Here is a 12,157-nt window from a genome sequence, read left to right on the forward strand (position 1 = left end):
ACGGCCCAAGTGTGTTTCTGGTGTTGTTTTCAGGACACACGGAGAACAAATTAATTTAGGATTATTAGATCACGCCACTGCCTTTCTGGCTAGCTAAACAATTCATTCCTATGTATTAGGCTTTAAGAACAGATGCCCTAAATTGCTGGGTAAGTAGGGACTACAGAGCTGTAGCGAGACATCTCGTTTAGGTTTTAAAATGCTTCCCACTTTTATTTCCTGTTTGGGAGAAGTCTCTCGCTGTGGCAAGTTCCGTCGTCTTCCCACAGCCCTGTCTGCAGCGGTAGCCTCGTCTCCAATCCGGCATCTAAATAAGGAGTGTAGAATTAAGAACACTGAGGGACTATAGCAATTTTCTCTAATGGAATACCCTCCATTTACAGATGAGGTGAACAGAGGACGAAAGCTTTGCCGGGTAATAATGCCTGGGCTGTTCTGATCCGGATTAATGCCCGTTGCGTGGCCGCAGGTGCTAGACTTGGGAAGGCTTCCTTCCCACAGGTTCTGAAAAGTGCTAATCAGGAGGAGACTAACAAATGCCTGCGTGAATTAGGTGCCTATATATATACATATATTTAAAGGCTCAACCATTAGAAAGCATTATAAGTCTTTCTCATACTGGCCTTTGAGCTAAATAATTCCCCTTGGGCTGTAATTTCACATCCGCACACCTGCTTTGATCCAAAACTTATTAGTTGACACAGTAAAAGTGATTAGAAGGCTCCATTAACAGGAATTAAAGATAAAATCTGTATAGACAATATTTTGGTGAAAATACATTGCTATGGCCTTCCATTTTGCAAATCAGACTTCACTGAGCTATCATTTTCTACCTGATCCACAAAATTCAAACATGATGTTAATACACTTGGCAAGTGTTAATACACTTGGCAAAACTGTGTCTCCAAAAAAATAAAAATACTTATGCAGTGGGCACAGCCTCACCATTATCACCCCAGCATAGGTTTTAGTTGTGTGAGCAACTATCTATTCATCCTTCTGAAACAGATCATTTGGTGGTATTTTTGTTTTGGTCCCATGAGATGTTTAAGACCTTATATTAGTCTAGATTTGAGGACTTTCTAAGCCTAATTCTTTCAGAGTATAAGTGTCTTCTTGTTTTAATTTTGTGTTTGTAAAAATTTTTGAATATTTTTGTGCCTCAAATATGTTCAAAGTTTAATAATTCACCAAGTAATGGTATCATTGCCTATTTCTCTATCAAAAATACAAGATTTACAAAGCCTCTCTTATTTTGCTCAAACCTTTTTGTGATATCGTATGTTGGTACAGCTTATCTGAAGGGACATTTTACAAATCCTATCAAAAATTTTAAATATTTTTACCTTTTGACTAAGCAATTCCACATCTAAGAATGTTCCTACTGTAATACTTGCATGCGTGCACAAAAACATGTACAAAGAGCTTATTGAGACCTTATTTATAACTAAACATCATCCATAATATATATTCATACCATGGAATACTATGCAGCAGTTAAAATCAATGTACGGATGAGAAAGGATTTCTAAAATATAATGTGTGCGGTGGCCCACACCTGTAATCCCAGTGCTTTGGGAGGCCGAGGCAGGTGGATCACCTGAGGTCGGGAATTCGAGACCAGCCTCGCCAACATGGTGAAACCCCCCCTTTACTAAAAATACAAAAATTAGCCCAGCGTGGTGGCACATGCCTGTAATCCCAGCTACTCAGGAGGCTGAGGCAGGAGAATCACTTGAAACCAGGAGGCAGAGGTTGCAGTGAGCCAAGATCGTGCCACTGCACTCCAGCCTTGGCGACAGAGCGAGACTCTGTCCCAAAAAAAAAAAAAAAGTACAAAACCGTAAGGATTCTGAATGCTGCCACTCTGGCCAAAAGACTAGGTATATCTGATTATAGGCAAACAAAAATAAGCATCTGGAATAGAGCACAAAATATGATAACCATTGTGGAGAAGTAAGGGATGGAGTCAGCTATACAAGATTTAACTCTTCACTCACATTGTATTATCTTTCCATCTTATATGTACATGTTATACTTCTAAAACTTTTTAATGTTAAAAATCCTTTCTATCCATAAACTTTTAAAAACAAAAGATGAGGGGAAGAAGACAAATACGAAAACTGCCATTTTAAACCACTGCTTTCCCAGTTCCCTGATCATTTCTGTCTCCCTGGGCTGTCGTGCTTTGTGTCAAGTCATCAACTTCTCTGTTTCAACATCCAAATATCCCAGCCTCCCAGGATACCAAGACCCTTCCCAGTTCCTCAAGTTAAAATCCTGGTGGGTTTTGTTTGCTTGCTTTTTATCTTCCTATCTTCTTCCCTGTCTATCTCTGGTCAGCCTTAAATCATAGTTTGTTATCAGATTCTGTTCTTTCTCATCCTCACAGCTGATTCCTGTGCTCACTCTAAGCCCCCTCTCCACATGCCTAGATTACAACAGTAGCCTATAAGTTCAGTATTTACAGATGATTTTCCATATGTGTAGCCCTGTCCTCATGCCTGTATTTGCACAAGGAGCAGAATAAGCTACAGTCCTGGACCACAGGCAGCTTGGTATTGGAACATAAGGGGGTGGGGGGTGTGTGGACATGTGTATTTGAATGTGTGTGTGTGTGTGCGCGCGCGCGCATGTGTTGAAGAGCAGGAGTTAGAGGGTGGTAAACCTGTGGTAACAAAATAAGTCTGGTAAAGTATGGAAGGCCTCTATGCTTTTGTAGATGCTGACCAGCTTTTGAAGGCTTTTTAGCAGGAATGGCATGAAATATCTGAACTTTAAAAAAATCATTATTCCCCTATTTTACATTGTATATGCTATCCCTTGGTGCCTATTCCTCCGCAGTTTGGAGTATCCTAGCACCTCCTTTTTCAATAATTTATTTTAAAATCTGGGTTAAAATGCAAAACAAGAAAACCTATCCTATTCTTATCCCCGTAAGTCCACAGACCTTCAATACTCTTGCCTTCATTGTGATATCTACTTTTCTACTTCTGGTATTACTTAATTGCTCTTCTATCACAGGGGCATGAGCTCTCTCACATCCATCTACTTCATGAAGTCCAAAAGGTCAAGTTTCCCCTCTCCAAACACACACAATTCAGGCTTTGATAAAACAGAGCCTCAATCAATGTTCATTGCTTGATATTTAAAATATAAACCCCTTACCCTATAAATCATATACTACTCCATAAGCTGACTTGGCCTTTTTCCATATTGATTCCTAATACCCAACAAGAGATTAAATTCATGGCTGGGTCAAGTCCTAATGACCATGGTGCATATTTATTGGTTTGCTCTGAGATCAGACAGGCAGGGTACCACCATTCTATTGGTATATACTAAACAAGAAATAGAAACAAGGTAATATGGCCACATATTCCCTAAACTCTGCCCCCTTTTGGGAACCCCTAATAATTAAGCAACCATAGGTATAAAATCAAGAGAGCACCTGGACTTATAGAAAATAAAAAGTACAGAAATAAAGTAAATTACAGGGTTTTCCAGTAGATTGGCACACAGACCACCTATACTGCTGGGTATCAGGAGGTTACCAGTGAAGGGATAATGAATGGTATTGTCTATCAATTATTGACTCAGGCTACTGACAGGCCAAGCTTACCAGTCATAAAGTGTTTCTATGGGAACAAAGTCAGGGGAGAGGAGTCCAGAGAGCCAGCAAGTTCAGATTTCCACTACCTGGCCAAATCCTCCTCATCTTTCAAGTTGCACTTCTGGAGCCTCCTTTATTAGCTTTGATTTCATTGATTATCTCCCTCTATTCTGAATTCTTTTAGCACTCAGTTTAACACAACTACCTAGTCTTTGTACACTGATGTTTGATGTTTTGTCTTCTCGACCATTTAAGCTTTTATTTAAGACAAAATCTAGTAAGCATTTATCTACTAAACCATAGCACCAGAGCAACAATTTGCAATTAGGAAGATGAGAGGAACCCAGTGCTGCTCTCACGGACATTTTTCCATTAATGATGAGTGTATTAGCTGCATAACTAGTGGGCAAAGAAGTTTTCTGGCCAACTTGAGGTAAACAAAACTGGTAATATTTTGAGGCAATCTAGCAGGTCCCTCTCTGTTGACCACATCTTATTATTCTTCCCTGTAGGGTTACTAGATTTAGTAAATAAGAACACAATACACCCAGTTAAATTGGAATTTCAGATACATGATAGTTTTTTAGTATATGTTCCAAATATCACATTGCACATATTCTTAAAAAAAAAGTATTTATCTCAAATTCAAATTCAAGTCTACATCCTGTATTTTATCTGTCAGCCCTACCTCCACTTCTTAATGATCACAATGTGGATATAAGGTGTCTCAAGGCCCAACTCTGTTGTCATAAAAGCTAGAAGTAATAGCTTTCATTTATTGAGGGCCTACGATGTGTCGATAACTGTATTAGGAAACCTGCATAAAAGATTCATTTAACCCTTGCAGTAACCCTGTGAAATAGGTATAATTCTTTTAAGAGAAGACATGTAACAACTAAAATTCCTCTCCACCTCCGCCCATAGATTAAGTAATATGCTTAATCTATGGGCTATATACTACATGGCCATATACTAAAAAGCCAGGATTCAAACCTGGGTCTCAGTCCAGCATCCTTATTGCACTGCCCACAGGTGAGTATACAACACAGAATTTACAATTTCACTAAAAATCTGATTTAAACATCCTTTTACAAAGTAGTTTAGGAGACACCTTTTTTTTTTTCAAATTATCTTTAGCGCAATATAGTAAAAAAAAAATCAGAGGAAAATTATGATATTTATGAAAGTAGCTCTTTTCAAATGATATTACAAAAATCTAAATCTTCTGCCTGCCTTCCCTACTCCCCAGAGCACATACATTTCACCCAATTTCAATATATATATTTAAAAAACCTTTAAAAAATACGTTGTAGGCCGGATGCGGTGGCTCACCCCTGTAATCTCAGCACTTTGGGAGGCTAAGGCGGGTAGATCACTTGAGGTCAGAGCTCGAGACCAGCCTGGCCAACATGGCGAAACCCTGTCTCTACTAATAATACAAAAAATTAGCCAGGCATGGTGGTGTGTGCCTGTAGTCCCAGCTACTAGGGAGGCTGAGGTAGGAGAATCGCTTGAACCCAGAAGTGAAGGTTGCAGTGAGCCTGAGATTGCACCACTGCACGCCAGCCTGGGCAACGGAGTAAAACTGTGTCTCAAAAAAAAAAAAATAAAAATAAAAATAAAAATACTTATGCAGTGGGCACAACCTTACCATTATCACCCCAGTTTAGATTTTAGTTGTGTGAGCAACTATCTATTCGTCCTTCTGAAACAGATCATTTGGTGGTATTTTTGTTTTGGTCCCAGGAGATGTTTAAGACCTTTTATTAGGCTAGATTTGAGGACTTTCCAAGACTAATTCTTTCAGAGTGTAAGTGTCTTCTTTTTTTAAGGTAAAGTTTGTGTTTGTAAAAATTCTTGATTTTTTTGTGCCTCAAAGATGTTCAAAGTTAAAATAATTCACCAAGTAATGGTATCATTGCCTAGTTCTCTATCAAAATTAAATATAAGATTTACAAAGCCTCTCTTATTTTGCTGAAACCATTATACTTCTTAGATGTGCCTAAACAGTAAATATTAAATTATGGGAACCGAATGTACCTTCTGGCTATTTACACATAAATGTAAATATGCTAAATACACTAAATACAAAGAGATATACTAAAATTTGAATTCTATATTCCTTGTCATCAAATCTTCATTACATGATTCCAGAAGCGGGATAAAAAAATTAGTGAGGCAAATCTTTCAAAAGACCAAAACAGTTGGAAAATACTGCTTTGAGTAACCTTAGATATTGACCACAGATTTGGAAACCTCTCTTTTAATCCAAAGAGATTAGCTGCAAAAGAAACGAAAAGACAGCTTTCAGAAATGGTAAAAGTTTCACTGCTAGTGAAATATAAGGAAATACATTTTCATTTTTAAGCCTCTTGAGAATGATCGTAAGTATTAACTACACTTATGCAGTATTGCTTGATGAGCAGAAAGGTCACAATGGCAGATATCACTGTGTACTTTAAATATTAAAGTAGCCATCACAATAGAGTAAATAAGCTGATCCAGTTTGTCCTGTAGGTTTTAGGTTACCCTAAGAAAAAAGGCTTACTTCCCACATTTCAGAGAACAAACGGTATGCTAATTTAATTTGAAATAGACACACAAACTGCTGCCACTGGAGAAGGAATGAGATTGGAGGTGGGCATGAACTTAGACTTTTTACTCTGTGAAACTTTCTGTGAAGTTTGAATACTTTACAACAAGCATATATTCAGGTATTAAGTTTGTAAAAATGTAAAGCTATGTATTTTTAATTATGTACAGAGTTTGAGAAGTCCAGTACAAGGATGAAACAAATCTGGGGGAGAAGTGAGAGAAATTAAGAGGATGGTTAACTCAGTGGTCTCAACTTTGAGGGATGGTGGGGCGGAGGGCAGGCCAACTACAGGCCTCTGCTCTCTTAACTCTCATAATTAGACCAGTTTCCCATTATTCTTTACATTACAAACCCGAACTACAAAGTGGAACCTAACCCCACAGAGGAAAATAAAGCAAGTCAGTCTCAAAGGTCTGCTATTCCATGGTTAATATTCAGTGTTCAAATCCTGTATAATCACACACAAAACAGGGGTCTTAAATGGGCTAGTGCTAGGGCTGCGGGGCGGGGCAGGATTTGAGCCTGAGGAGAGTGGGTAGGAAATAAGCTTAAGTTGAAATGGTTAGGAGGCTACTCCTGACCAACTCTCCCCCTCCAACCCCCACAAAACAGAGAGAGGAATTGTCCTAAGTTCTTCTTGGGAGAGACTGCTTTCCAACCTGAGAGATTTCAAAGGGACAGCGGGCCTCTCCACCTTTAGAAGTCAACCGGGAATGCTCATGGGTTTGCTGCAGGCCCATTGCTGAAGCCTAGTGAAGAGAGAGACAGAGAGAGAGAGCAGAAAAATCCAGTAAATGAAGCCAGAAAGTTAGTTCGTGTTTTTTCATTATAGTGAGCATACTGTGATGAACCCATTGGTATTCTGAGAGGGTTTTGTTTTTGTTTACCTGACTTGATTATAAGGAGTTTTAATGGTCCTGCCCTACTTCCCCATTTCGTGTTCATAGGACATCCATCAGTCGGCTTCATGGTCACCTGGGCTGTTCTTCACATGCAAATCCCTGGGTCCTACCCCGAAATTATTCTCTCAGAATTTCAGGATTTGTCTGCTATTGAAGGAAAGCATAGCCAACTAATACAATTCTGGCTTACTTTGAAGAATATCTGAGCGCCATAGGACAAAATTCACCTATCGATCATCCTATTCTCCATCCTATCAAGAGTAGTCCATTTATTTTGTTCAACCAAAGGCGTTCTTTTTCCTCCCTGCCCCCTAGCCCCTCAACGTTCCCAAATAGATGCCCCTGTTAGGCATTCCCCTAGACCTGGGCAGTCGGGGTCCTGCTGCACCTCTCGCTCTTTAGAGGCCGTGGTTCTGGCCCTCCTCTGGTTGCCTGCCTCTTTGCTCAGAGCCAGCCCTTTCTCGGGGACTTCTCTTCTCAGGGTCCATTCTTCAGAGGGAAGGGTGGGCCGCAATACGCACCCTAGGCCCGAAGGGTGGTCAAGGGGCTGCTGCTGGGGCGACAAAGAGCTCGGATATACTGGACAGTGTGTGCTGAAGGCCCCTTAAGGTGCAGGATGGAGTCTGGGCTTGGAAGAAAAGTGGAAGGAGGGTTCTCCATTTGTACTTCTGGCCCGGGGTTGTAAACGGTAGGGGAGGCCCAAGACACAGCTCCACTTTCGAAATGTTAATGAGTATTCTGTTTCTGATGAATGTATTCAGTGCCGGTAGAACAAGAGAATTCAGAGAGGCGTAGGGTTCATTTGGGACTTTTTAGGCTAAGAGTGCATTAAACCAGCTCCCCAGCCCTGGGGCCCTAGGACTGTCGGGCATGAATCTAAAACTACTCCATATGCTATATCTGCGGTGTTGGAGTCAGTGGGCTGTGGGACTGCAGGGTTTCAGGTGCTCACATCAGGGCTACAGAATCATCCTCCTTCTGTTAACCGCGCACGGGGAGTCGAGTGCTCCTTTGTGCCATCACCTCTTCTCGAAGCTCCAGGCGCAGAGGGCAAACGCTGACGCCCTTTCCCGCCTTCTCTCCGTCTGCGAGTTCCGGAGGGCAGTGCACTGTGCAGCCTCCGTACTTCCCGACACGTTCCGCCTGCAAACCACTTGGGAGCTTCTGCTGGCAATTTCTCGGATGCAGCGCGGAGCCCAGCCTCCCGCACTGACTCAGGCCCGGCACCACCCCGCCTGCTGAGGGCGTGGTCGCGGGCGCCACCGACGGCGCCAGCCTGGGTTCCTAAAGGCTCCGGGACAGGTGTGGGGCTGAAATCCCGCTCCTCCAGCATCTTCCCCTCCCTACCAAAAGAAGGCTGCTTTAAATATTCCCGGCCTGGAGCAGCAGCAGCTAAGGACCTGGAAAGAGGCCTGAAAAGGCCAGGGCAGGGCGAACGAACATGCTGTCCCTATTTACCGGCCACACGCTCTGACTGCGGGCTGACCCTGATCGCACACTTCGAGCCTATTCACTCGCTGGGCAGACCCCTCCCTCCACGCTCCGCGCCCAGGCAGGCGAGGTCACCCACTCGAAGTGACCATGTTTGAGTAGCCCTGGTTGGTGGGGCAGCGCCCCCTTGGCCAACGCCCCGCCCTCCTCTCCATCTTCCGACGCTGGGCTCTCGCCCTTCGGCGTCCGAGAGCCCCTATTGCTGCCCAGCTGGCCCCAAAAGCGCCCGAAAGTCCCCTCTTGGCTTATTTCAGAGATGCCACGCAATAAAGAAAAGGCGGCTACTTTGCATTCCGCAGCTGCTGGGACGCCCGGGCTGCGAGCGCGGCTCCTGGATTCCAGCCTCCCGCCCTTCCCAGGCACTGGAATGGACACGGACGCCCACAGTGGCGGGCCAGGTAGTGCCGGAGTCGGGGGCCCAGGCCGCGGCGCCCCGCGCCTCATCACTTACCTTGCCTTTAGCTATCAATTCCATGATGTAGCCAAATTCACTCATCTCCCCAGACTCCGACATGTTTACACCCCTTCAGAAACTCTGGAGGACCGACGCGGGTGTATCGAATTTGTCCTTTCTTTTCTCTTTTTCTGTTTTTAGTCTGAGTTTTGCCGAGCTCCCCGCCCATAAGCTGTTAACCAGGAAAAGAGGGGAAGGGCCGGGGAAAGCAAGAAGCGGGCTTGGGTGAAATGAAGGCCATCGAGGGCTCCCGGGCAGCCACGCCCGGCTTGCTAGGATCTGGGTGCAGCGGTCGGGGTTGCGCGATCTAACGGAACAAACGAGGGCGGCGGCGGCGGCGGCGGCAGCGGCCGTGAAACCCTCACCAGGCGGAGCCGGGCGCGCGGAGGCCCCGCCTCCTCGGGGGTCGCGGCAGCGGTTCGGACCGCAGCGGAGACAAACAAACGCGCACACAAAGCGGGTCCGCACTCGGCTCAGCGCGGCGCCAGCTAGACATTCCCCGGCCTTTATCGCATGCCGGCAGCTTGGCCGTCCCCGGCTCTCGGCTCGAAGATCTGGAAAAAAGCCCCATCTCACTGTCTGGAGGTGCGAGGGCAGACAGAAACGAATACAGAGGAGGCGCAACAAAGGGGCTGGCTGCCAGCGCCGGAAAATAAATAAATAAATACATAAGTGAAGGCCAGGAAATGGCAACGGCGCATCTCAAGTCAGCCTTCCTGAAATCCAATAGGTAATAAAGACCAAGCCCCGCGCTTTGGAGATGAGAACAAATACAGGGATTGTATTTTAAACACTCTGTGTAAGGTCTGTTGTATCTCCATATCCTTTTGATACCCAACTTTCCTTTAACAACGACAACAACAACAACAACAACAAAAAAAAAACAAAAAAAAAAAAAGAAAAAAAAAGAAGAGGAAAGAAAAGAAAAAAAATATTGCCAGCCAGGTTCCTGGACACTCTGACCGTTAGTTACCACAAGTCCACTTTTCTAATTATTTGTTTCTTTGGTTGAGTTAAAGCATTCAGTGCAGGCTTCTCACATTTCTATACTTCTTTTTATAACAGCAGCTTCCCTAGGAGGCTACAGCTGAAATGGCCTCAGACCATACCTGACAATCTTTGCTTCTCTTCAAAAGAAAACTTGGCTGAACAAAATCAGTCCCAGTCTATCACTCTGCTCTAAGCAGTCTTTGCGATTAAAGGCTTGATGTTTTTTCTTTAAAAAAGAAAAGAAAAGAAAAGAAAAAAGCTGCCAGCAATAATTAGATTAGACACGAATAAGATTTACTACAAGGTTCGTGAAACCACTTTCCTTAAGCAAGTTGGCAGAGTTTGCGCTGCGCTCAGCACCAGTGGGCAGGGTGGTGTGTCGAAATGACCTATTTTACAGGTGTACAAGAGTTTTGCAGGCTTAATGAGACGTGGGGGGTTTTCTTTTTTGCCTCTTCCTTTTGTCATTTTCTAATTTCTCCACTTTGGTCCAGAAATCCAGAAGCATGCACATTTCTTTCTTTTTTCAGCACACCTCTCCGTAAAGCTCCAATAGTGTTGCTCTGTAACTGTTGTTCTACCAGAACTTTGCTGCTTCGGTGTGTTACTTTACTTTATGAGCTGGTGCTGAAAACCTCTTAGAACAAGCAGCAAAAGTTAACATGCTGATGTTCACAATTAGGGCTCTGTAGGAGGCAAGACACAATCGTAATGCTTCTTGGATATACAGCTAGAAGCTTCTTGTCCCTCTTAAGTTCTGTAGAACTTCATGTATACTCTTTGCGTCCATAGGAAAACTAGTAGAATTCAACTAAGGTCTGTAGCATCCATAAATGGGTTCTTGCCTACCATTAGCAACACTTGATGGATTACCAGAAAGAGATATTGCTCTAAAAGTGAACATTTTTTCACACCCAGAATGGATTCTGGCACCTGATTAAAAACCACAGTGTTAGAGCTGAACAGCTAATCTTATGTCTGCATTACAAGCAGGAAGGAGGAAAGTAGAGACAAAAGAGCACACAAGACATTTGTTTCCCCTTAAAAAGCTTCCCCCAACCCCATCCAGTGACCTCCACTTACACCTTTGTGAGAAATGGGTAATATGCATCCCCTAGCTCCAAGGAAGGCTGGGGAGGTGATTATTTTGTTCTGGGAACATTGCCACTCTAAACAAAATCAAGGATTTGTTAGTAAGGAAGAAGAGGAGACAGATATCGGGTAGAAAGTTGTTAGTTTCTATTAACCTTGAGTAAGTCCATTCAACTTTCAGAGCTTCAGTTTTCTCTTCTATAAAATGACTGGTTTTGACTAAATGGTCTCTAACCCCTTCCTGTTCTTAACCCTAAGATCTCTGATCTGAGGATCCCTTTGCCATCTGGCCTCATTAGCTGCCATTCTCCTCCCTGAAAAAATCGCTGTTAAAAAAGGGCTGTCCACCTGATCACTTGCTACTAGAAAATATTCCAGGCAAAATATCCTTATCAGTTGCCTAGATTCCTACCCAAGACCAAGAAAGTGGTGGAGGCAAGAGTTTTACAGAACATAAGTTGGGTCCTGAGCATTTATTTACTCCAATGCCTGGGGGTATTTACCACTCTTTATTGTCGTTGTGTGAAGAACACTCTGGAGCATTAAAGACCTTTCAAAGAAGATAGGCATACAAAAATGAAGACCACATTGAAATTTCTTCTGAAATTCTATGCATGCACTCACTTCAAAGACACAGGGTCAGACTGTCAATAGGTACCAAATAAAAGTTGCTTTATTATTTCCCTTTCTTCTAAAAAAAAGATTAAAATCATATAAATTTAAAACTTCACTCCCTAAAAGAACCAAAATTAAGAAAAATGTTAATTCATATTTCTCTAAAAATAAGAATGAAATTAACATGACAGATGCTGCTTCACAGGGGACTTCCCCACCTAAGAGGAAGATATTTAATAGAGGGATTATATGATGTGTGAATTTTTCACACTGAGAAGACCAGCAATATTAAAGGGTCCCTTGCTGTGGAAAATCTGCTAATTGCCAACTTTCATCAAATGGAGAAAATTCTTCAACTGCTCTATTGCCATGCCAATTATTGAAATAAGTATTACATAGAGATT

At 42.9% G+C, this 12,157-nt stretch overlaps 1 protein-coding gene across 4 annotated transcripts in view; it reads right to left on the minus strand.

Moving 5' to 3' along the window:
- Positions 1-9,566, minus strand: part of TRIM36 (tripartite motif containing 36) — a 55,407-nt gene extending 45,841 nt beyond the window's left edge. The window contains exons 1-2 of one of the 4 annotated variants that reach the window (XM_019028515.4): positions 9,054-9,566; positions 187-307 (exon numbers count right to left, since the gene is read on the minus strand). In XM_019028515.4, coding sequence (XP_018884060.1) covers positions 188-307; positions 9,054-9,116 — 183 coding nt within the window. In that variant the 5' untranslated portion in view covers positions 9,117-9,566 and the 3' untranslated portion in view covers position 187. Of the gene's footprint in view, positions 1-186; positions 308-3,266; positions 6,959-9,053 lie in introns of those variants that run through there. The other 3 variants (XM_019028514.4, XM_004042369.4, XM_019028508.4) reach the window with 3 other exon arrangements.
- Between the last annotated feature and the right edge of the window lie 2,591 nt (positions 9,567-12,157).

This window comes from Gorilla gorilla, chromosome 4 (assembly GCF_029281585.2).
Source record: "Gorilla gorilla gorilla isolate KB3781 chromosome 4, NHGRI_mGorGor1-v2.1_pri, whole genome shotgun sequence".
Lineage (NCBI taxonomy): Eukaryota > Metazoa > Chordata > Mammalia > Primates > Hominidae > Gorilla > Gorilla gorilla.